The sequence below is a fragment of the Dromaius novaehollandiae genome, chromosome 10 (assembly GCF_036370855.1).
Source record: "Dromaius novaehollandiae isolate bDroNov1 chromosome 10, bDroNov1.hap1, whole genome shotgun sequence".
NCBI lineage: Eukaryota > Metazoa > Chordata > Aves > Casuariiformes > Dromaiidae > Dromaius > Dromaius novaehollandiae.
Genome location: NC_088107.1, coordinates 25396427 through 25421393, shown reverse-complemented (window position 1 = coordinate 25421393; position 24967 = coordinate 25396427). Strand labels below are relative to the sequence as shown.

General features: G+C 52.7%; 2 protein-coding genes across 3 annotated transcripts; one reads left to right on the top strand and one right to left on the bottom strand.

Moving 5' to 3' along the window:
* The first annotated feature begins 5937 nt into the window (after positions 1 to 5937).
* On the top strand, positions 5938 to 14626 carry DUOXA1 (dual oxidase maturation factor 1). Of its 2 annotated transcripts, none has more exons than XM_026115128.2 (7): positions 5938 to 6145; positions 7117 to 7292; positions 8527 to 8584; positions 9261 to 9395; positions 9526 to 9739; positions 11066 to 11280; positions 12563 to 14626. In XM_026115128.2, exons 2-7 carry the CDS (start codon positions 7146 to 7148, stop codon positions 12781 to 12783), a joined length of 990 nt encoding a protein of 329 aa, XP_025970913.2. In that variant the 5' UTR covers positions 5938 to 6145; positions 7117 to 7145; the 3' UTR covers positions 12784 to 14626. The 2 variants fall into 2 exon arrangements, with proteins under 2 accessions (XP_025970913.2, XP_064373756.1); XM_064517686.1 differs by having other exon boundaries at positions 9252 to 9395.
* A 3047-nt stretch (positions 14627 to 17673) lies between these two features.
* On the bottom strand, positions 17674 to 24544 carry DUOXA2 (dual oxidase maturation factor 2). The gene is made up of 7 exons (XM_026115115.2): positions 24472 to 24544; positions 22804 to 22967; positions 22565 to 22622; positions 20549 to 20683; positions 20143 to 20356; positions 19459 to 19673; positions 17674 to 18995 (listed from the first exon to the last, which is right to left on the bottom strand). Exons 2-7 carry the CDS (start codon positions 22948 to 22950, stop codon positions 18796 to 18798), a joined length of 969 nt encoding a protein of 322 aa, XP_025970900.2. The 5' UTR covers positions 22951 to 22967; positions 24472 to 24544; the 3' UTR covers positions 17674 to 18795.
* Between the last annotated feature and the right edge of the window lie 423 nt (positions 24545 to 24967).

Sequence of the window (24967 nt, the reverse complement as noted above, 5' to 3'; positions counted from 1 at the left end):
TCTGTGCTTCAGTAGCTGTTGCAGAGCCACAGTGCCGGGTACAGGCCAGCCTGGAACTGGCACACCAGGGCTCTGAAACAAGAGAGAAGGGCTGGACCCGCAGCCCTGTGGCTGGCCAGCTCCAAGGGCTGCCCCCGAACAGGGGCCTGGCAGGTGCCACGCTGCCCAGGCAACTGCTGAGCAAACCCAGCGAAGGGCAGGACGCTGGGGAAGGAACAGGGACAGGCCCCAGCTCGGGCATCCCCTTTGCTGATGTGGGCACAGCTCTCCCACAGTCCAGCCTGACAGCACCACGCTTTGCTCAAGAACTTATGCACTGTGCTGGGTGGAACCTGCCCAGGGGGGAGCCTCTCTGTCCTTCCTCCTGTCCCTCCCTTCAAGCTTCTCCATTCAGCTGTTTCAAAGGATCCCAGGCAAGTAGCTGCATCCCAGCATCTAATGATACAGCGGATGATCTTACCCATTGGCGCCAGCAGCCTCCTCCTATGTCATCTTCATGGCTTCCTAGCTGTGTCTCCAGAAGAGTCATGAGCAAGGGCCGGACAGCCTGACTCCACCAACTTCATGAAGTTTCCGTTTACCCTCACTCCTTTTTCTCTAATGAGTCTTGCCTGGAGTAGGATTAGCCATGCCCTTCCTCCAGCCATGGGAGGAGGCTGCTGCCACGCGCTGTCTTCTGGAGTTTGCTAAAAGCTGTTGAGCAATGTGCATGTTTCACTGGAGTTTGCTTAGATGTTGACTCCAGGACAGGGGAACCTCGGCCAGGTTTCTAATCACATGACAAGGAGGGCATGGCAGCTTCCAGCTCCTACCGAACAAGACACCCAGGGTGGTTGTGTTCCTGCGGGAGGGCAGTCCAGAGGGCCACCGCACCACAGAGATGCTAAGCCAGTGAGCATCGGGCATGAGAGGCTCCTGCGGCACCTGGCACATGCCATCAGCACAGTTTGCTGTCAGGAAATGAGCAGCCTGGCACCTGGGGCACCAAAACAACACATTACAGACCAAGCTTGCCAAACCCAAGGTCTGTACAACTGCTTCCAGTATCCCTGAGGCCAGTCTGCTCCAGACCCACCCATTCCCCAGTGCAACCTGTCCCCGCCCACTTCCCACTGCTCCGGCTCGGTGAGCTTTGGTAGGAAGCAATCACACGGGAAGATCTTGGCACAAGGGCTGACTTTTGCCAGTGTCAAGGCAGGCAAGTAATTTGCTGGCCTGAGAAGCAAAGGTCATGGTAGTTCTTGCCTCTTTCGTGCTGGCAATATGTGTGCAAGGACACATCTCTCAGCTTTTGAACCTGTCCAGCAGTGTAGCCGTGCACAGGAGTGACTGCGTATTCCCATTCCCAGGGTTTTGCAGTGGAATGGAGCCTAAAATAGTCCAAACTAGCCTGTTTTGCTTTTGCCATGCTGGGCAGCCCTGGCTCATGGGTCTGTCTTTGCCAGTAGGGAGTGGTCCAAGTTCATCATGTTCCTAAATGTCCATTAACACATATGAGTTTAACCACAGAGAGGGAGAAACTACAGGCTAGGGAGCTGTGAGGTAGCCTAGAGCATTTCTCCGTTCCTTACAAATGAAGCTACTCAAGCCAGGAGGGCCAGGCCGTAGGTGGACCTGCCAGGTGGGGTCAGGAAACAGCATAGTCTTTGTCCAGCACATGGGACTAAAACTGTGCCGTTCCCAAACCCCGGTGGCTCTCACGGCAGCAGCCGGGGGTGCTGACTCCTGAGCCATACGCTTCAGGTCCATTGGCAACATGCACAGAGCCACCCGCAATCACATCCTGGGGCTCTGGACTCCGCTCACTCCCATGTTCACCAACAGGCAGCACAAAGACCCCCGTCTCTTTGGTCAGCAGTTCTTCGCAGGCAGGCAGCAGTTCCCCACCTCCCTACCTATGCCCAGCTATGATGTGCCCAGTTAACGTACCGGCTATCAAAGCTAGATGTTGCTCCGAGGACCTGCAATGAGATGACAGATTACCAACCACATTGGAGACAGGACAGAGGAAGAGGTGGATATTTGGTCAGACCTCCACATGCCTTCCCATGTCCACAGGACTGCTCCCCAGAGAGCACTGAGCGGATGGGCAGGTACATGAAATGTGGGTCTCTGTATAAGACAGGCAGCTTGAGGCTGTGCAGAAGGACACACATCTGAGGTATGATGTAGCAGGAGTGCTCCTAGTCCCCACACAGGCTTGGAGAGCTATGTTGAGAGGAAGATGATGCAGACAGAGACCACCGGTCAAGAGCTGAGACATGCAGCAGTCACAGGTATGAGAGAGGACCCAGCCAGTGTGCACCAGGCCGTTCCCCAGCCTCTTGGCCAGTCTTGTTTCACAGGTCTCACGTACTCAAGCTTCTGGCCAAGCTCCTGAAGGCTGTCTGGCAGCGTCACCTCTTCCTGACCATACACAGCCTCCTCTGATGCTGCGCTCATGGCTGGCTGCACCTGTGGGGCCACCAAACAACTGCCAACCCTCCTGGGGTCCCAAACGTCCTTGGACTCTACCAGTCCCACCAGCCCCGCACAGCAGAGCAGGGACAGTGGGGCTGACCTCCACCACCGTGCACCCTCCCACCCTCCTCCACCAGCTCCCACACTCCATGGCAGGCATGTTACGGCCTGCCTGGTGAGGCACTCCACAGTGGGAAGCAGCGATCGGCAGGGCCACCTCCACAGGGCTCCCCACGGGCCAGGCAAGACGAGGCCTTTCCCTCTGCGCCTGCGGGATGCCATCCAGACCACTGCTCTGGCAGCGATGGGACGCTCAATGGGGCAGGACCTTGGCCAGCCTTCATGGCAGCAGGGCCCCAGCCTGACTCTACCTGCTGTCTGAGCCAAGGCACCCTCTGCACAGGAGGCAGGGAGGACTGAGGGTGACCAGGGAGAGCCGTGATAAGACTCCTGTCATCTGCCGGTGGGGCAGGATGAACACTACCCGTTAACACACATACTTGGAGCAAAGAGTGGTCTCTCAAGGCTCCCGTTGAGGCCCTGCATCTCTGAAAGCTGCCCTGCTTGCCCAGGCACATCCCTCCACCTTCCCCACCTTGGCTCCTGGCTCGTTCATACATGGTGACGGATCTGACATTGCAATGCTGTTGGTGCAGAAGATTTCTTTGTGCTGCTCCCCTCCCCTCCCTCCCCCTTCTTCAGGTGATCTTTATCAACTGACTCATCTGCAATCCTCCTGTTCACCATTGGCAACGAGCAAAGCAGAAGCTATTGAATAAAGAAGGCTATCAAAACTGAATGCAGGGTGATTATGGCAGCGAGCAGTGCCCTGAACTTGAGGCTGTGAGCTCCTTGTGTTCTCAGCGTATGACAGCCAAAATCAGTCCCAAGACCCATTTCCTGGAAGGTGCCCAGTGAGCTAAAATACTTTACTGCCTCTATCCCTGCTGTCCCCAGAAAATAACAGAAACATCTGGAAAATGACAAGGAGAGAAATATTAAAATAAACAAACAAACAAACAAACCCAAAACCCAATTACTAAGATAGCTTCAGGCTTCCTGTAAGACCTCTTTATGGATGCAGAGTGATGGATAAGGTGTAAATCCAGTAGTTTTCCCACATTTGCCAACCCACAAGCACATCAGCTTGCACATCTGCACCTGTTGGAAGTTCAGGTTCCCCCACTACCACCACTGCATTTCTGTCAGTGCACAGGGCTGCAGCGGTACATGGGAGTGGGAAGGTTTGCATGCAAAGTGGCGATTCAAGGAAATCCCCTTTCCAGCCAGGGGTGATTTAAACACCTACCTCCCCTCAGGAGCCTTTCTAAATTTCAGGCTAATTCACCTCTTAGGACCCGATCCCATAACCTTCAGTGCCTTCTGGGCACAGCTAGTGGGGGGAGTGCTGCTATTTCTGGTATACAGGCAGAGGGGTGGAAAACCAGAATAGCCCTGTCTGCTGATGCCCTTGCACCCAAATGCACTCGCTGTGTTGTTGGGCACCTCGTCAGCTCCCTTAGAGATGGAGGGAAAGTGGGGTTCCCCTGAGTTTCGTGGTGGTAGGGCATCTCTCCAAAAGCCAGGCTTGTGGTGTTGCATGATGCTGTTCCTCTGAACAGCATGAAAGCGGCAATGTCTCAATCTCTTCCTGAGGCAAACCCACCACCTCCCAGTAACCTGCGCTGAGGCAGCCCAGCCGGTTCCTGACTTAGCCCAGCTGATTTCTGGCGCAGCCTGCAAAAATCGGGAGCAGCAACAGCGCTGAAGGAAGGCCTGTGAATGATACCCACGTCCCGAGCTCCAGCATCCTGCTACGGAGAGGCACAGCCGCGCCAGGCGCCAGGCCTCACCTGCGTGGTGAGCACTGCAGCTTTTTTGGAGAAGTGGTGGCTGGTGCAACAGAGGAGGGAGAAGGGAATGTGTCTGATGCCCAGCCAGCTCCCTGGCCCTGTCAAACCTATCAGCCCGAAGCAGCCATGTGGGTTTGGCTAAGCTATTGCAGAGTTTGTCCTTTTGCTGCTTCGCCTAGGTCCAGAGAGTGCTATGAGTGATGGTCTAATTCCTAGTGAGACCGCTTCTCACACCAGACATACCACCTCACATGGTTGTATTTTCCCCATCTTGATTAAGCTCATCCTGCTGATTACCAGGCATCTCTTCAGTTTTCCCTTCCCCACACTGAGAAGAGAGGTATTTCCACCTTTCCAAGAGGTCCAAAGCCCCGCAGACATCCAGCAATCACTCCCCAGGACCTCTGCCATTTGCTGTCAACCCCACGTCTCCCTCCACTTTGCAGACGCAGCTGTGGATGGAGCTGACGCTACGTCCCCAGCATTGCCTGCACCAGCACACACATCTGCAGCACAGATCTGCATACAGGTGTGCCAGTCATGTTGCCTTTTTTTAAAAAAAAAAACACCATGGAGGGAGTCAGTGTTCAGACTTGGGAGCACAAATCTGGCACTTAAAGGGAAATGGCAAAGTCTCTGCCCAGAAACAGCTCATGTCCTGCTGAGCATGAACGTAAGACATGGGTTTTACCTACCTCTGTTATCTCCTGTTCTGAGGGGGTGGGAAGCATAGCTTTTCGGGATGTCCAGACAGCCTATCCACTGCCATAAAGCATTGGGACCGAGCAAGAAACGCTCACGAGCGTGCTACATTAGCCCGTCTCAAAGCTCTGGCCGTTCCGATGCCCCCGCCCTGGCGAGGCAGGGAGCTCCCAGCAGTGGCCGTGCCAGCGCTTGAGGGGAACCTCCACATGGGGGTCAGGAGAGCAGACGTTTCTGCCATGCTGGGGCCTCTCTGCATCAACACAACCTGTCCCAGCTAACCAAACTGTCTGCACTCTTTGGACAGACTAGGGATCTGAGCTTCTACTGTGTAACAGGGCTGGGAGCCTCTCTAGGGCTGTGTCTAGGGCACCTCTCTGCCGGTCCCCTCACTAGCTGCCGGGGTGCCTTCCCCGTGACTGACCAGTCAGCTGGGACCTTCCTGGCGAACCTTCCCTTGGGGATGGAGTTTGGAGCAGGGTCAACACTGCCAACCCCAAGCATTCAAAAACCATGAGTTAGGCATGTGAGGCTCAGGAGACTGAGCCAAATGTCCTGGGAGCTCACATGCTTCACTGGGCAATGCAGATGGGGGATTTTACTCCTTTGATGCCTTCCCCAGCAACCTCCCAGCCTGCCCCTAGCAGGCTCCTGAGGAGCCTGGAAGCCTCAGTACCTTCATTCCATAAAAAACAGCTGGAATTTTTTCCTGTCCACAAGAAAAGGTAAGGAAAGGGAAAAGCCCCCCACCCTCCCCAGGCTCATTCATCTCTGCAGCACCGCCAGGGCGCTTTGCCAGCCTGTAGCTCTCTTGGCTCATACCCATCCTAGGGCTCAGCAGGAGTGCCAGAGAGGGCAGGTCAGGTGTGGGAACGGCTGCATGATCCAGCCATTTAGGGAGGCGGATACTGTAGAAGAGACGGGGAGAAACACAGCCCTGGCATGCCGAGTTGGCTTCTCGCCCCCGCCCTGGGGAGGTAGCGCAGAGAGGAAGGCAGCGCTCCTTTCCCCAACTTCCCTGAGCACACTGCACCTCTACAGCAACCAGCCCTCAGGATCGGCAGGAGCAGCCGGCAGGGCATCGCTCGTCCAGGCAGCCGTGGTGCTCTAAGACACAGCTGCAGGCAGAGGTAGGCCTGGTGTGGGGGGGAGGCACAGGTGTTTTCGTAGTTATAGCCCTGCTGCTAGGATGCTCCCCATGCCTGGGGGTGCTGAGCAGCTTTTCCTAGTAGAGCAGTGGATTGGCCAATTTCTATGTCAAAAACATGACTGCATGCTTACCTTCCAAGCAAGAGCCGTCTGCCTGCCATAGGAAAATGTTACCTGCAGCCAGCTCCAAGGAATGAGGGTTGGCAGATAATGACTGGCATCCTGCTGCCTCAGACAGGGCAATTTCTCTGTTCCCTCTGGATTATCCCCATTTCCTTGGATGGAGAGGAGTTACCTCTGTTTGCGGCTTAGAGAGGAACAGCCCGATGGGCATGGCCCTGGTTTGTCTGTGCAGTGATTCACTGAGTGTCCCGAGCATATTCTGGTGCCACACCCACAACAGGAACCAGCCTTTTTAGACAAAAATCTGGCCCAGAAAAAAAGCAAGAGCCTAGACAGAAGAACAGGGGCCAAGAAAGGGCAGAGAAAGGGAGTGAAAGGCCCAGCGATTTGTATGCATCTTGCTGTCCCATTTGGGGACACACCTGACCATTGCAGGCACAGGCCCAGTGACTCTGAAACTTCTTTGTTCTGGGATGTCCCTCAGAAGGGTTTCCTGGGGAGCTAGCTGGTAGGCAAAGCCCACCCCATGCAACCAAACAGGATACCTGCAGTGCGGAGTGCCCAGCTCTGCCCTCAGACCAATGCATGCTCTGCATCAGTGCAGCTTGCTGTGTCCTGCTCTGGGATCTGCCACAGAGCCCGGCAGTTGGGATGTGCACACAACCCTCTCTCTGGGCCTGGATGGGACTGGCAATGCTTTGGCAGAAGGACAGAAGACAGCTCTGTGGGGAAGGTTGTGTCGGATGGAAGTGCAGTATAGGAGGAAGCACATGCAGTGAATGCCACCAGCTGTCAGGGATGTGATTTGCTCCTCTCTTGGCTCTTTCAGTGCTGATTTCCTCCCCTCCTGGCACCAGGATGACTCTGTGGGATGGCTCCTTCCCCTTCTACCCCAACACGAATGCATGCTTCCCCTTTGACACCACGCAAACTGTCATCATCTCTGTCGTCTTCTCTGCACTGGCCACTTTCATCATCATCCTGCCGGGGATCCGGGGCAGAGGGGTAAGTGGAGGAGCTAAGTCCTGTTGTCCATGCCAGCTGCATCGCATGTGTTTCCTCCTTCCTTGCCTGTATAACTGACTTGGGCAGCAAATGTGACCATGGGCCAGGGCTCTGGGATCTTTAACAACCTCAGGGGTGAGCTCAAGTCCAACCCAGAACCTACCCCATTCTGGGGAGGCCAAACACCACAATCCCAAATGTATAAGGATCAGTAAGCCCAGATCTGAGCGTAGCAAGCTCTTGGTGAGATTGAGCTATGAGCAAGCCAGAGTGATTTTACAGGAGTAGAAAAACTAGGTGAGGCGCAATGGTCTTGCTCCACCTTTCTGAATCCCTGGAAAACAAAGGTGTGTGCTGCACATGTCATGACACCATCTGTAAGCTCACGGGCCTCTGTGCCTTCCAGACAGCTCCAGCACGGTGGCAGGCCAAAAGGGAATGTCTCTCTCCATCTTGTGATAAACTGATCTGCCAGCTGTGCCTTGCGCAGAGCTCGCCACTCACACTCAGTAAGCTAGCCGGATGCCTGGGTTTACAGTGGAGCTGGCAGAGAAACAGCTCCCACCTTGGGGAACATTGCAAACCCTGACAGCTGTTTTTGTCTCCAGTTGTGAACAGCTGTCAGCACATTTAAACATGTAAAGCTTGGAAAATTGCGGAAACCTGAGTTCAGGAATATTGAAAGGGAGTGTTTCTATCCCTCCAATAGGGAGAACGGTACAGCTCTCCCATATCAGCTTTTTGACCCTTTTGCTCTGCCTGGATCCCCCGTTGCCTCCTGGGGGGTGTAGCTGTGCCTCCCTCCCGCACCCGGGTGCCCCATGACAGCAGGCCCTGCTCCCCACACATCGCAGAGGGACTCCTGAGCTATGGGGACCTACCTCCTACGTGCTTCCAGAGCCTTTGGGATGACTCAGGGGAGGGGCAAGTCCATTTTCTTGTTAGCTGGCATTTCTAAATGCTGTGCTTTGGGTTGAGTTCTGCACTGGAAAAGCTGACTGAGACCCATCCTCCCTCTGAAAGGTTTTGACTGAGCTGAAACTCACTTTTTTGAAGAGCAGGTGATATGTTAACTTAGCAGCCCTGGGCTGCAGGAACACACATTGCACTGCTGATCTGAACTTCCTTGCTCCTCCTATTACGTACCATCTAACTCGCTGTGTGAGCAAGGGTCAAGGAGAGAGAGTGGTTGGTCCCAAGTGCTAACTCCCTGCTCTCTGCTGATTCCTTGCAGCGATTCTTCTGGTTCCTGCGTGGGATAACGGGCCTCTTCATTGGAGCAGTGGTCCTCAGTGAGTACTGGGGTGCCAAGCATGGGTCCCTGAGCAGCTGGGAGCCAGGCGGGGAAGCACAAAAACAACCAAGATGTGGAGGATGGAGGAGAGAGGTGGGGGGAGGAACAGCAGCTGAGAGCTGAGTCCAGCCCTCAGGACTAGCTCGCAGAGGAGACCAAACCTTTTCTTTGCCCAGAACCTGGTCCAGGAGGGTAATCAGCAAGCAGAGGGAAGTGCAGGCATCTGGTGGTAATGCATCTGCAACAACCCAGTCAACCATCTCCTCTACAAAGGCTGGTCAGATGCAAAGATCACCTCCAGGGCACTCACTGAAAGCCCACTGCTGTCTGCCAGGGCACCCGAAGCTGGTGTTTGGAGCAGGACTAGTGCCTGGGAGGCACCTGCAGGCCAGTCTCATCGCTTCTAATACTTGGGGCTGAGTTAGGCCTGGGGAGGAATTGTCCCATCTGCTCTCTCTGGGTCACAGCTCAGGGTTGGTGTTGGCAAAGGACATACAAGAACTTTGGTTTCTGCCATACCTGAGATGTCTTCAGGCCTCACAACCCAGGCCTAGTCCTTGGGGTGAAGTGGTTGAAGTTCAAGCCATGGTGACAGTCACAGCAGGTGCTTCCAGTGTATGTTGTCACTAGATAGCTTGCCACCAGGCCATAACTAACCCTTGCAGTCTTCACAGTGACACAGTTCACCAGGGACTGGGAGAACGGCTGGGTGACAGCAAACACCACCTACAAGTCCTTCAGCCACGCTATGGTGAATGCAGACATTGGGCTGCACATCGGCCTGGCAGGGGTGAACATCACGCTCATGGGTGAGTGCATGTTCCAACAGGAGGCAATGGGGAACAAGCTTGGCAGCAGTGTCCCCCGAGTCTCCACACTGGGGGATTTCAGAGCTGCCTCCAAGGCTAAGGGAGGACATTGGTCTTCCTCCTCTGGCAGGAAACCCAGTGAATCAGGTCAATGAGACCATCAGCTACAACGAGCACTTTGCCTGGAGCTTCGATGCAGATTATGACCACAGCTACAGTGAAGGCCTGGAGAAGGGGCTGCCCAGCCCCATCCTCTACGTGGCAGAGAAGTTCACCATGCAAAGCCCCTGTGGTGTGCACAACCAGTATCGCCTCTCTGGCCACTACGCATCCCTCACGCTGTGGTAAGGCAGAGCAAGAGATCTCTGGTTACTGAGGGGACTGAAGTAGAAAGGGCAGAGTAGAGCAGAGAGTCGATGGGGGAGTCACTGTCTTCCCAGTAAGACCACGCCAAAGTCTTGGCCAGTGTTGAGGACCAACCTTTCCACAGAACTAGGGTTGCTAATGCTCAGCCTGACTTGATCATCTGTCCTGGAGTCATTATCTATGTTCTCTACCCTGATGGATAAAATTACAGTTGAATAGAAGATTATTTTTCATTTAAAGAAAAAAAAAAGGTGCATTGTTTGGGTCTTATGATTCAAGGTCCTCTCCCAAGCCATCTTGCTGAAGATGCAGAGCCCTGCTAAGACTGCCATGGGGGGCTTCCTCTGGCATGCATGACACGTAGTGTTGGAGAGCAGGATGGACCATTAAGAGGATGCTCAGAGGCTACCTTGTGATATAAAGCAGTCTCAGAGCATCCCCTCATGTCTGAGAGTTCATGGGAAAAGGCACTACCTGGAAGAACGAGTCTTGTGATTGAGTCTTCCTATGAGCACAAACTCCAATTCCCTGCTAAAAATCTCTTCAGCCATTCTCAGGAAAAACCAGCCATGCACAACCTTTCCTGCTATGGTGATGGGGAGTTTTTCAGGAATACTCAGCAGAGTTACTGTAAAATTCACGTAATCATTCTTAGAATTCAGAACCATTCATTAGACTCACCTTCACGGTGAACTAAGCCCAAATTCTACATACAGGCTAGGGCTGGCAGCTGGGTTCACTCCAGATGCTGAATCACATGTGAGCATGGCTCACTAGGAGGGTCTTCATGCAAAGTTCTCCACTGTTACTGTTCTCCCTTTAAATGAGTGGAACCACGGCCCAGGTGGCAGGTTGTGGCGGGTTATAGAATCAGAGGAAGATTTAACTTCGAAGGGACTTCTGGAGGTCTCTAGACCAGTCCCCTGCCCAGAGCAGGGCTGACATCAAAGCCAGATTAGGGTGCTCAGAGCTTTGTGCAGTTCAGTGCTGCATGTCTCCAAGAGTGGAGTTCCTTCCCTCCACCTCTGAGGGCCTGGTCCCAGGACTCTACCAGGCTCATGGGGAAGAATTTTTTCTAAAGTCCAACTGGAATTTCCCTACTGCAGCTTGTGCTGCTGCTTCTTGTCCTTTCACTGTTTGATTCTGAGAAGAGTCTGACTCCATCCTCTCTACAATGCCCCTTAAGGTCTGGGGAGGCTGGATGGGATAAACCCATCTCCAAGAGGATTTAAAGAGGAGACCTGAGAGTAGACTCTAAGCATGACACTTTCTGCTCAGTGTTGTGGTTTTTGTCTTTTTTTCAGGATGGCCTTTTGTACATGGCTCCTTTCCATCTTGCTCTTCTCCATGCCCATCCTGCTCTATGGTGGCTACATGCTCCTGCTCACTGCAGCACTGATGCTCTTCTCATTGCTCTTCCTCTTCACTGCGAGGAACACTCCAAAGTGTCCCATCCAGTTTGGCCCAGCTTCCCTGAAAACAGTCTATGGCAGATCCTTTTGGCTGACTTTAGCAACAGGTGAGTGTTCAGCTTGCTCGTGGGGCTTTTTTTCTCCTTCCCTACAGCAATGCTGCACAGTCAAGATGGAGAGCCCCAACAGCACCTCTTCCCCCCCCTCCACAAGTGGTCACAGAAACTGATTATGTTCAAGGCTTCTCCATACTCCTAATGAGGAAAGCCACTCAGTTCACCTGGGAGAATGTCCATATCCCTTAGCAAAAGTCCCTTCCTGACCTCAGGATCAGTATGTTCCCATAAAGACCAGGAGGTCCCTGGGTTGGAAAAAGGAGCAGAAGTGCCACAGAATCCAGTGACTGACAATGAATAAAGCTAGCTTGGGCAAATAGGGTATTCTGATCAGACAGACGATACAGAGCTGCTCAGAAGCAAATAATCCTGCATGCTATTAGCACATGACCAGAAGAGGAAAAATGATGGAAGTTCAGACCCATGAGTAACAGTGTACTACTACCCCATATAGTTGAGTGACTACAAAGCTGAGCATGTTGAGAGGTGGCCAGCTGGGGCAGTTCATCTGGGACTGACAGTGAGCTGGAAGAGAGGTGAGCGCTTGGATGGCCATGTTTTTGCAACAGCGTGATAGACTTTAGGATAGCATTTTTCCAGCTGGGAGAAAAGAGCTGACCAGCCAGGAGATTTGAATTGCCAAAGTTGTGTGTGTAGAGGAGTGCCAAAAGGAAGGACCTTCAGACATCTCTCATCCAGCCCTTTCCCAGAGCAAGGTAAACTTCAAAGCCACATCAGGCTGTACAGGGCCTTGTCCTGTCAGGTGCTGAACATCCTCATTGGCTGGAGATCTCCTCTACTTTTCAGGATCTGTCCCATGGCTGTTCTGCTCTTGGGGAACAATTTTTTCCTTAAATCAAACTGGAATTTCCTGTGTTACACCTTGTATTGTTGCCTCTCATCTTTTCACTGCACTTCTGAGAAGAGACTGGCTCTCTTCTAACAGCAGAAGATGGCGATTAGGTCCCCCCTCTTTTCCAGGCTGAACAAGCCTGGCTCCTCTCCACACTCAGCGCGCCCCAGCCCTCACCATCTTGGCCCTCTGCCCGAGTTTATTGACTTCTCTCCTGTACTGTGGAGCCCAAACTAGCCACCGTGTCCAGACGTGGCCTCACAAGCACCAAATGGAGGGGACTAACCCCTTCCTTTGATGCCACGTGTCCGCTGGCCTCCCAGCCCCAGATCCTGGTCTGGATGATGCTGGGACACCAGGGGAAGGATGTGCAGAGAATTAGGGGCACTCAGTAATGAACGTCTCCCTGTTGTGTTGCAGGGCTGCTGTGCCTCCTGCTGGGGCTTGGTGTCATCGTCCTGAATTCTCTGCAGCCAGAGAAGCTGAAACTTGTCTTTAACCTGGATGACAGGGAGGGAAAGGGAGAAGCAGCAGAAGGGTGGGAGAAGTCCTCCCTGCCAGCTGACGCCAGCACCTCTGAGCAGGACATGCTGATGGTCCCGATGAGTGAGCTTTGTGAGGTGACAACCACCAAACTGTAAGGCTCTGGGGTGGGAGGGCACTGAAGGAAGAGTGAAGCCCAAGAACACCCTGCTTTCCTTCTGCACATCTGGCCACAGCACAGAGGCAGGTCAGGGTCCCAGCTCGTCCCTGCCTTGCCCCTGTTGCAGCTTGGTGCCAAGTGCCCCCACCACAGAGGGTCCTATTGAGCCGCCCAGGGTAGGAGCAGCATCTCTTCCCTCTTGCTTGTGCTCCATTAGGCATGTAGATGTATCTGCACAGCTCTGCAGGACCAGCCCAGAGACTGGGTTTAAAACCAGATGGTCTGCCTGCCTGCATGGCTTGCTGCTTTCTGGGCTGTCTCAAGTGGCTCTTGGCCTGACTGGGACAGGAGACTACCCTGAGCAGCACCTGCGTGAGCCGTGCTGGCACTCTGAGGGCAGCCATCTCCACCAGCCCCTCCACCAGCCCCTCTCCCCATGGACGTGGTCTGCCCTGAGTGGACGAGGTGAGCTGAGGTCTTTCCCCTGCCATGGCCTGACACAAGGCAATGACAGCTGGGACTGGCAGGAGGCCTGAATTCAAGCACCAGCCCCAGCCCTCTAAGAGCACAAATGGGAACAGACACATGAAGGACTGGGTGATGTGACTATCCAAGCCTGGAAAGGTCTCAAAAATAACAGTTTGCCCCCATTTTGCTGTTGCTATTCAGTTCACCAGCAGCTGGGAGAGCTTTTGCGGTGAGGAATCTTGGCCCTGTTCCTGGCTGTCCAGTTACAGCTACTGGGCTACTGCTCTTCCATTTACTCCATCTCCAACAAACACTGAGAGGCCTCCCTAAGATGCAGAGGCTAAAATGAAAGAAACTAGAGAAAAGCATAAAAATGAACGAAATGAGCCCCCTGGCAGCACCCCAAGCCCAGAGGCCTCTAAGTAGCCAGGGGACTCTGCCCAGGGATCTCTTCCCATCAGCAGGCAGGACAAGTGAGCAGAGCTGGGCCCTATGGCCACCAGGATGCCCCAAGTGCAGTGTTTCCTCTCGGTGTGTGGTGAACAACAGGTTGGCAAGGAGGGCCATGACTCATTGGGATGTTGAAGGTACCAAATCTTGGAGGCATCCTGGATTTCAGACCATCCTGGAATCCCACAGCTCAAGTTCAACATGGGCAGCAGGTCTGAGGTGCGTTGGGCTGTACATTGGGCTGGAAGAAGCACAGTCAAGGAGTTGGGTTTTGGTCCCTGCTTTTTACAATGCTTAAAAACACCCAGAAACCACAGGGACAATCCAGGAGCAGCCTAGGAATGTGCATGGCCAGACCTCAGAGGAGCATTGAACAGTCCACTCACCCTGCAAAGGGCCAGAAGCAGCCACCTTCCTGCCCTGCTCCCTTCTGTGGGCTCTGTGCAAGGCTCTGGATGCAGTTTCACACATCACAAATCAAAGCTCATCAGAGTGGACGGTCACAAGCCATGAGTCACCAGTGTTCTTGCAACCTTCTGAGAGGAAGACAGAATGCTTCAGCAAGAAGGAACAAGAGCAGGAGAAGGGAACAGAGGTGCTATGGTGCCTCAGAATGCGCCTGTAATTAATCAGTAAGAGGTGGGCATCATACCCTGTCTGGAAGGCTTGATTTCATCCTGCTTAACTGTGAAAATACGTATTGTGAGGCATGTGGTGCTGAAATACTGCACATGCAGCCACCCACTCCAGGCTGCCAGCTGCTAAGATGCGTCTTGGCCATTTACGTGGAGGGACAGAGAGAACTGAGCATGTTTCAGGTTTGCACCCCTTTCGCTTTGTGCATATCTTGCAAAATCTTTTTTCTGTTTTGTACTTACGTATTTTCCCCTCTATCTCAATGAAATAAATCGGACCTGGTCTTTCTCTTGTCTAGCAAAGAAGATGGACTTCTGAGACCTGCCAGGCCTGGCAGCAATAGGAAAGGGAAAAACTCACTGACAGAGCCCTTTTGTGTCCAGACATGGTGCATCTGACTAAGGCAGGGCAATTGGGACAAGATGACACATGGTAAATGGGGTATCAAAGCATTGCCAGGTATGCAAGCAGGCTGAGCATGGGGCGGGGGGGGGGGGGGGGTTAACTCCTTGGGTGACCCTGGGCGTGAGGACACTTTGGTGGGAGCAGCCCCCAGCTCAGCAGGGAGGTTTGCAGAGGAATCACAACATGGCAGGCCCTCTGTGGGGGAGTGCCCAGGCACAGCAGCCTGCCCCCATCCCACTCCAGATGGGAGAGTCTTCAAAGAGGACCTCATTCTCATTGTCAGTCATTTAAAAATGGAGCTGGACTCCTTGGGCTTGAGAGATCTCAGCCATGATACTCCCAACGGTGTGCACCAAGAGAGGCTTCAGCCTCAGCCTGCAGGTGAATCAGACCCCAGGCACTAACAAAACCTTTTAATTTCTCCACTTATTTCCAATGGGAAAACCTGAAATTCTGCCCATCTAAACCTCTCCCTGTCCCAAGCCCGTTCTTCCTTGCAGCCCAGCTTGGTGGCAGGGGAGAGGGCAGCTCTAGCGCCTGCTAAATGGCACAGTGACCACATGCCCCAAGGTGCTGAGCACCTCCAGGCATGGGGACCATGACCCTCGCTGACCCCCAGTCTGCTCTCCAAGACACACACGGTGCTTCCTCTGTTTATCGGCACAGGCACTCTGGTTAGATGCCAGATTCCCTCCAGCAGACAGGTCCAATCTGGGCAGCGTGGGGCCAGAAGCAGCCTGGGCTGAGAGCCAGGGATTTATTGGCAATTATTTTACATCTTGTTGTCGAAGACAGTTCAATCCAGCCAGAAAACTGAGCTGGGATCTGTGATGGATGGAGGAGGTAGGTCCTACAGCAGCACTGCTTAGGGTCTGTATAAGCACAACTGTTACAGTGCATGTCAATAAGCTGCTATAATAACATGCAGTGAGGCAAAATAATCATCCCTGAGCCAAAAAGAAAGTTGCTCAAATATGTATCCCCCAGGGAAAGTTTCTGGACCACCAAGCCTCTGTCCCTGCAGCCCCAAACCACCTGCACAGCAGCTCCCATAAGCACCGTAGGACAAATAATGCCAGCTAGAAGGGCACCGGGCTCCTTGGAGATGCTGACAAACCTTGTCCCCCCAGTGCTGGGGCAAAAGCTGGCAAGTGGTCACCATCACTTGTCAGCTTTCCCATCCCTGCCGGTGGCCTTCTCTAGCAGCTGTCCCCAAGCAGAGGGCTGGGGAGATAGGCACACTCCTGCCAGGCCACAGATAACAGCCTCTGATATCCCCGCACAGCCATGAAGCAAACTGAGCAGGTCCACAGCCTCATGGCTTTGATATTCACTGCTGGAGATGGGGTGTTGGGTGCTTCTTAGCAGTCACCCCTTTCTTCTCTGCCAGTGCTTCCTCCAGTGTCAGGCTGAGAAAGAAATGGCCACATGCCATGGGCCTCATGCATGTGCATCCTTCAGCCACATGTGGCCACCTCCACTTCAAAACCGGTCCTTGAGATGTCTTGGGGTGGTGGCGCTGGACAGTACAGAGGGAGGACAGGGGCAGGACAAGGAAAGTCTTGGCCCAGAAAAGGAGGTGGCATGCTCTAGTTGGCACCTCAGCTGGCCGAGCTCTCCCAGAGCAGCTGGAGGCCTCCCGCTGCTACGCTCCAGTTGATTTTTTAGTGCTTTCTCAGGGGAACAAATAAAAATACACAGAGGGATGCAGGCATGTCCCAAATCACATGCTCTGAGATCAGCTTGAGGGTGTGGAGAAAGTTAAGCACGGGCGTAGCTGGGAAATGAGGTCAAACGCCTGCCATGGTGAAGCTGGGAGCCCAGTGCCAAGATGCTGAGCGCACCGCAGGAGCTGGCAGCACAGCCTGGCCTCTCAGAAACATGCTGGGGCTGCCTGCCTGACCCAGGAGCAAGCCTACAGTGGGGCAAACAGAAACCCACCAGCCAGCAATGGTCTTAAGGGCTCCAGGTGGCAAGGGAAGAAGTCCTCTGCCAGACACGCTGCAAATCTCCCCTCTGGGAGCCAGTGCTCACAACATTTCCACACCCAGGACAGGCAGCCCTCATTATTCTGACCTCGCTGGGCTGTCACTGAAAAATACGTATCTCCATGAGAGGTACAGTATGTGAAGGGATCTCTGCATTCCCCCATGGTTTCCTTGCAACTGCTCACCTGGCCCCATGCATGTCCAGCTACAGAAATCCCATCATGTGTTTCTTAGCAAACCAGCCAGGCACACAAAGAGCTGGCCTTGGTAATGGTGACTCAATGCTTTAGATGAATCCAGTTTATGTTTTTTTTTTTTAATTTGGGTTCACGCCTCTGTATGTCAGATGTAATAGGCCAAAGCTTTTCTTCCACTAAGGACGCTACCAGTTCCTGAAGGAAAATCATTCCTAAGGGCAAGAGATGAGGTTAGAGAGGATTAGAGTGCCAAATGTGGAGACAGAAAGAGTAGGAAACACCTCAACTTCATATAATTTCAAGGCATGGGATCTGTCCCATACCAGTTCTTATAGCCTGTGTTTGTTGTAGCACCTTCCAGCAAGGCCCCCAGGCCTGACCTCTGAAGGCTGAAGAAAGAATCTTCCCTTTCCCAAGGGAGTCAACCCACTGCAAGTTGTGCTGCTTTAACCTTACAACTTTTTGTCCTTGTCCTTGGACAAGTATAAGTTCACTTTGGCACTTCCTTTTCAGGATCTCCCACATCACTGTGGTGTGCTGCTTTTAATGGCAAACATTGTTCAAGGGTGTACCTTGGTAAGTGCCAAAAAATTTAGTCCTTTCTTTGGGGCACCTCTGCCAGGGCAGCATCACCCAAGGGAAAGATGCTCCTCCTTCAAACTCACAAGTGGCTACCTTCAGACAAGCCTCTGAACCTCCATTTCAGAAACTATTCCAGAAAAGCCCTGAAGTATTTCAGAGACGTGGTTTTGAAAAAAATTTATTAAAAATAATCATTCTTGACTATAACAAATCAAACTAATGCAATACAAATACCATGTGAAAGAAATAAGTAGTCCAATTTAACAACAAGAGTTTTTCCAAAACAATATGGAAATCATCTCTCTTACAATTAACTGGACTAAAGCTGCCCAGGTATCAAACATTCAGCTATGGCAATCTCCTTGTACCTGCTGGAAACGTCATAGTGTCAGCAAGTCTGGTCCCAGAGCACATCTTTTATTTGTAATAATGTGACTCGATGCACTTCATTTCTCACCTTGGCTATAAGCAGGCTGGATCTAACTTTCGGCCTCAGGCTTGCATTTTGCGGTAAGCCCAGCCAGCACAAGTTTGTTCCAGCTGTGCCGATGTAAGCTCATTCTTCCTTTTTGTGCCTTTCCCGTGGCATCATTTTGGCTTATGTTAGGCAACTATTCTTGTGTAATAAAGCCTAAGCTCGGAAAGCATTTTATGAAAGTCATCGCATCACTGCATTCCCCCTGGTAACCTCCATCGTACGTTTACTCAGTCCTTATTTTTGGAGCAGATTTTTTTACTCTAGCTCATACAGCATCCAGCTTAACAGAGTTTGGGTCTATGCCTGGCTTTCCTAGGTATACCTAAAGGTTTACACTAAACATCAGTGCTTGGGAAAGAAAGCTTAGGCAGGCTTAATCCCTGGCTTTTGGCGTCTCCAGGGTGCTCTGCAGAAGAAGTCTCACCAGTGAGCTCGGTTTTTAGTATGGGAACCAGCCACTGGAGACTCACTGCACCACATTGTGGCAGGGTGAGGAGCAGGAATGGACACCACTTCTTGCGACAGAGATCCTCAGGTGAATGGTCAGCTCAGAAGGCTGCAGAGCCGTGAGCTGCTCCAATTACAGCCTGCTAGCTCTCTGCAAAGTCTACCCTTTCCCAGGCAGCGTGGACAGGGAGATGCAGCTTTCAGAGGCACTTCTCAGCAAGTCCCCATCCCAACAGAACATATGTGCACACTTTGGTGGCAGCTGGCTGGGGAGATGGATCTCTGTGGGAAGCCCAAGAAGGGTTCGTGCTCTGCCCTCTTGGGCCCACTCTCAGTGAAGAAGTGGGAAAAACCTTCTTCTAGATACTCTTAGGGCTGAGTGTGGAGGGCTGAGGAGGAGACAGTGCACTGTTGGTGAACTGAGGGTTGACGTACACTTCAGCCATCTCTTGGCACTCCTCCGCTTCATCCACATGGAGATCAAAGAAGGTTTTCAGCAGGTCCAAGTTGAAGAAGTGCAGTGCAACAACAGTGACCCCAATCACAAAACAGAGCAAGCCTGGAAAACAACATGCTCTCAGAGAGCATGCTTGTAAACACCAGCATGTTCCCCATCCCACATCCCTCCTCCGATAGGCCCCCCACCAAGGTACAATACCTTCCCTTATAGAAGATGGCCTTCCTCCACATGAGGTGGCTTCAGCTGCTGCACTGAGCATCTTAAAACTGACAGGCATGTGTTTCCCACTTCCTTGCATTGTTACACCTTAGGAATACAGGGACTAAAAATCCCCCCCCCCCCCCTTTAGATGGGGAAGGTGCTCCACATTCTGCTAGCCCTCTCCACATCTCCACCAGGATCTGCTTTGCCAAGGCACTGGCTGGGACTCTGATTCCTGCAGAGCACAAGGGGCTGCACTCCCTGAGCTATCTCACCTCCATTTCTGGGGGAGAAAATGCTGGGACTTTTACACCCCCAGAGGGACACGGTGACATTCCCTGATGTAGCTTGCTGTGCTTACCAACCGCTAGCGTGAGCCAGAAGGATCCCCCATAGCCTACGTGAAGGGATGCAGGCCCAAACTGGATTGCACACATCGGGGAGTTCCTCACAGTGGAGAAGGAGAGCAGTGAAAAGATCATGAAGGCCCCTGTGACCAGGACCATGTATCCTCCATAGACTAGGGCAGGCATGGAGAAGAGAATGTTGGAGATGAGCCAAGTGCAAAAGGCCACCCTGGAGACAAGAGAAGACCAAGTGATGAAGTGCACAAGTGCCATGGACTAGGATGCCCTAGGTAAGGTTTTCCATGTCAAAGGAGGAATCTAGGGTCCTGGTTGCACTGTGTGATGCCTCTCCAGGCCCCCAAGGACAGCAGCTCCAACTGCCTTCCATGGGGACAGGTCCCTGCCACCATCACCACATCATGGCAGAGATCTGCACCATGTTCCAGTCTCCCCTGTGTCCTGCCCAACCCCAGTGGGGTTCAGCTGCAGAGAGGACCAAGACCATCCCTCCCATCTGCTCATCCCAAGGAGGTTTGACAGCAGACCTCACAGATGCTCCTCCACTCCTACAGCTTTCCTCCTGGTAGTGTGCAACTACCACCCAATGCTCACCAATTCCGGAGGCTTAGGGACAAGATAGCAGGGCCCTTCCCGTATCCTTGCATCTCCCCTACCCGCGCCAGAAGAATGAGGCTCACCAGAGAGTGGCTGATGCGTAGTGGCCAGAGAGGCGATACTGGTTGTGCACACCACAGGGGCTTTGCGTGGTGAACTTCTCTGCCACGTAGAGGATGGGGCTGGGCAGCCCCTTCTCCAGGCCTTCACTGTAGCTGTGGTCATAATCTGCATCGAAGCTCCAGGCAAAGTGCTCGTTGTAGCTGATGGTCTCATTGACCTGATTCACTGGGTTTCCTGCCAGAGGAGGAAGACTAAGGTCCTGCTGTTGCCCTCTAGTCTGAGTGTTGCCACTTGGGAGCACGGGCACCCCGATGACAACAGAGGGCCAGGAGCAAGGCCAGTAAGACCAAGGCAGTCCACAAAGTGCTTGGAGACCTCCCAAGGCCATGGCCACCTCACAGCCCCAGACAGGGACACCAGACTCACCCATGAGCGTGACATTCACTCCTGCCAGGCCGATGTGCAGCCCAATGTCCGCATTCACCAAGGCACGGCTGAAGGACTTGTAGGAGGTATTTGCTTTCACCCAGCCACTCTCCCAGTCCCCTGTGTACTGGACAGCTGCCAGGAAAAGTAAGTTGGGGCTAAAGAGGGGCTGGTCTCATGCCTTGCTCTGCTTAAGGGGGATTTCAGGCAAGTACAGACTGCAGTTTTCCTGCTGTGGGACTGAAAGGGAGTGAAAGGAGGGCAGGAGAGCTGACTCAGCTGCAAGAACATGCCTCAGCTAGCTTCCCAAGCTCTGGCAGAGCTCATGTCCTCCTCTCACAGAGCATCCACTCCCCTGATCCCAGAGAAAGCTCAGATCCCCAGGGACGACCCTCACGACCAGATTCCTCCTTGGGAATCCTCTTCAGTACTTCCTTGCAGCCTCCACACCACAGCACGCACTATGGACCCCAAGCACAGGGCTCAGAAATGAGCCCATTTCTCAGACTTGGGACAAGGGATGAGTTTTGTTGCTGAATATTAAGCTCATCAGTGAGTAACAGATCTCGCTATTAGTGAATAGTGAATGTCACTGTCAAATGGAGCTGGTGGAGAAGGGTGGCAAGTGCTGTCGCAGTTTTGCTGGTCATTTCAGCTAGGCACAAAAGAAAAATTTGAAACATTTCTGGTTTATGTTTTCAGAACAAAAGTATCCTTTTCTGAAACACATGAACTTAGCAATGGACTTAATTTTCCAGCACTGAAATGAGCTAAAAACGAAGGTGATCTCAGGTTGAAAGAGACCTTCTAGGCCTGCCTGAAAATGAATTCAGCTGTGGAATCAGCTTCCCCCATGCTTGTGAGAGCACTGATCCAACAGCAGTTCTGGAGGAACATTTTCTAGCTACAGAGTGAGGTGGGTCCTGCTGCTGCCAGACAAAAATCCTGATGTTGCCTTTAAAACAACTGATTCCTCCTGTGTGCCCAAGCAGCGCCCGACTGCTTCCTTGTAATGAAAGTGGCGCTGGATGGCTCTCCAGGGCTGAGGAAGGGTTGAGGCTGTGGAGCATAGCTGTGACCTCCACCCCTTCGTCGGCTGGAGCCTGGCACCACGTTCCCTGGCAGCTCTGGTGGCACCCCACAGCACCCGGACACCCCTAGAGGGAGGGTGACCACTATATGTCAGACTGGGCCCTGTGACCCACGCATCAGTCAGTAGTGCCACACATCTGGTCACAGCCTGGCTCCCTACTGTTACTGTCCTGTCGAACTGGGATTTGAGTCATTTAAGCTGTGGTTTGTCATTCCTCTCTAAATGGTCTTGTCATCTGCCATGTCTTTTCTTCAAAACTGTAGAGTTTTTGTGACTTTGGGTTAGGGCTAGTTGCTCTCTTCACCTGCTGTTTTCCCTCTCCTTGCTCCATCTTTCACTTAGACTCTCTGCAGCCCTGTGTACCTTTGAAGTGCCCAGTCTGGTCCTTGCTGGTTCCCCCGTCAGTCCCATTTACTCCAAAACACCTCCCAGTTTCTAGTAAATCAAATCCTCTCCCTCACCATCTCTTCCTGTCTCTCTCCCTGGAAAATGTTTTCCCTCCCTCCAACCTGCCCGTATTTTGTTTCGACCTGCTCTCCCGACGTCACTGCGCGGCTCCTTTCACCCTTCCAACTCCTCTGGCCACAGTCCGAGCCATTCAGCCGTGCTCCCGCGGCAGCAGGCAGCTCAGGAGGGATCGCACAGCCGGGAGAATACAGGGCTGTGCAGCTCACCCAAGCGGGGCGGTTTGGCCTCCTTGGAGCAGCTGGAGTGAGCAAAGTGCTCTCTTGATTCAGAGGTGGGCGCGAGCACCTCCAAGTGCTCTTAAGCCCCTGCTTTGTGTTGCAGGGGCAGGGCAGACCCTGCAACCAGCCTCTGCCAGTCCACAGCTGCGATCACCAGCTGATGTTTCCCAGGCACAAACCCTGCCCCAGAGTTTAATCCTTCACACGGGCCCACCCCCGGAGTTGTGCAACACTCACCAACAATCACCACCCCGACAACAAGGCTGAGGAGAACCCGGATTAGCCAGTACAGCCTCTGTGGGGAGAGAGGTGGGACATCAGGCACGGGGGAACAGCTACAGCTGTCCTCCACCTTACTCCCAGCCGGTGAAAGGCCAGCTGGGAGCACTCCGGTATGTGAAGGACCTGCAGCTCTTTCTCATCTCCCCAAAACATGAGAACTAGACGTTTTTTCACCAGGAAGAGGGGTCACACACCGCTCGTCCACGGATGCCCGGGATGATGATGAGGAAACTGCAAGCAAGCGTTAGGAAGACGATGATCACTATGATGGTGCTGATGTCGAAAACAAAGCTCTTTCTCTGCTGAGGGTAGAAGGGGTAAACGCCATCAAAGAGAGTCATCCTGCACCTCCAGGAGCCTGTGAGAGAGAGGTTGTCACAGGAGAGGCCCAGCTTGCCTCATCTGCTACCCTGCCAGGTTGTCTCAAGCCTCAGGGGTCTCCAACCCCAATCACCTCCACCCCATCTCAGCTATGGAACAACCAGCTGCGGGAAGTTTGTCACAAAGCTCCCCAGAGGGACAAGGAAATGTAACACTTCAAGGAAACCGGCATGACGAAATACTGCACAGCAGAGAAACACGCCACCCAAAGCCCTCAGCAGGGCAGAGGAGGTGCCTGGGGCACAGCTCAGACAGCCTGAAGGGCTTGTGGCAACATGGGGGAGCCACAAGTTGCTCTTCTGCTGTGGCTTGAGGAGCTGCCCAGGCCCAGAAACCTGTTGAGCAGCTCCTCCCTGGACAGAGCTGGGCCTTTCCCTCCAGCAGATGCGAGCAGGGCTTTCTGTTCCGTGGTGCACCCTTAGAAGAAGCCTCAAGCCAGCAACCACGACTCCTCCACGCTGGCACACGCAGCCTTTTTTCCGGAATAGCAATGAGCCCCTGAAAACATCAACTTCACGGCAGCAAAATTCTCCCAGCCCCAGGCCATCATCATGAAGAACAAAGTCTACCACCTCCACCCTATCGCCTGTCTTGAAGGAGGCTTCTCCCCCAACACTGCGAAGCATGATTTTGGGAGGAGGCAGTGGACTGCTCCTGCGCTTGGTCCAGAGGGGACGGAAGCAACCCACTGGAGCTGGGACACGGATCCGAGGATGCAAGGCTCCTCGGCAGCACGCGAGCATCAGGAGCAAATCTCAAAGCCATCGGAGACGGAGTTACATAAGATCAGGTGGCAGACTCAGCATGTAATTCCCAGATTGCTTTCAACTCCCACCAACACTTAAGTTGTAGCAATTACAAAGCTGCCCCCATTTCTGGGGTAGATCTTTTCTGTCAGAACTGATTGCATGTTAAGTCCTTTTGTTTTGCTTATTTAATAGCATCTCTGCATGAGACTACCCTGGGAAGTCTTCAAAAGTCAGGGGATGCCAGAGCTAATATGACTCATGACCAGATATAATTTCATAATTTCCCGACATGGAGTAATTGGTTTTATTCTCATTTTCTGCAAACAATAATAATTGTATTTTTAGGTAAGATCCAACCCCAAGCAATTCAGGCACAAAGAGAAAGTCCAAAATGCTTAGAAGTGGGTGGGGATTATAATAAGCATCACAAAATAATTGGACCTGTACAGATGAACTCACTCTCCAACCCATAAAGCAACATTTGGTTTCAGAAGAGTTCCACTGAGAACGCAGATCATTACAGCAAGCAGTTTAACAGAGGACGGCCTTTAGAGGGAAATGGTCTAACTCACTACTGACCTAGACCTAACCTTATCTAGACCCTTTGCTTGAGTAACAGAGCTATCACGTACTTACAAATCTTGTTTTGGCTTATTCTGCTAAAGCTATTCTGGGCTGTTCCACTGGATAACCAAGCCCAAAGAAAGACAGCATCATTTTCTCTAGGATTACCTGAAAAGTAGGAGCCGTAATCAAGTCCCAATAAAAAATATCAGACCGAAGTCCGGCTGCAGGGTCCCCGGGCCAGCAAACGTGCTCGCAAACAATCAGACCTCCTGAAAGAGAAGGGATAAACAAACATTTCAGCCTGGGACAAGTTAAGTTTTAATTACTTGAATTCCACTAGCTTCATTATCTCTTTGCCCAAATTTCATACAAGATGTAATGGGGGAAGGAAGAATTACCAAGTTGGTATTCCCCCAAATATAACTCTCTGTAAGTTAAAGCAGGTAACAGTACATAGGAATTGAAAAATCTAAACATAACATAGAAGTTGTTCCTTTTGTTCTTCCAAGTTGAATTTTCAGACAACATCAAGGGACGTCGGCATTTCTTCCCCATCGTACAACTTCTGGGAACCGCTGTTGAGGGTATTCCCGGGGAAACGGTCCAACCTCAAACTTCATTGCCGTCCCCCCACCAGCGTCCCTGCGGCCCGCGGCAGGAG

Coding starts and splice junctions, on each gene's coding strand:
- DUOXA1 (XM_064517686.1), top strand. CDS start 7,146: ATGACTCTGTGGGATGGCTCCTTCCCCTTCTACCCCAACACGAATGCA. Junction 9,740..11,065: donor TACGCATCCCTCACGCTGTG/GTAAGGCAGAGC, acceptor TCTTTTTTTCAG/GATGGCCTTTTGTACATGGC. Junction 11,281..12,562: donor TTGGCTGACTTTAGCAACAG/GTGAGTGTTCAG, acceptor GTTGTGTTGCAG/GGCTGCTGTGCCTCCTGCTG.
- DUOXA2 (XM_026115115.2), bottom strand. CDS start 22,950: ATGACTCTCTTTGATGGCGTTTACCCCTTCTACCCTCAGCAGAGAAAG. Junction 20,357..20,548: donor AGTGAATGTCACGCTCATGG/GTGAGTCTGGTG, acceptor CTCCTCTGGCAG/GAAACCCAGTGAATCAGGTC. Junction 19,674..20,142: donor TACGCATCAGCCACTCTCTG/GTGAGCCTCATT, acceptor TCTTGTCTCCAG/GGTGGCCTTTTGCACTTGGC.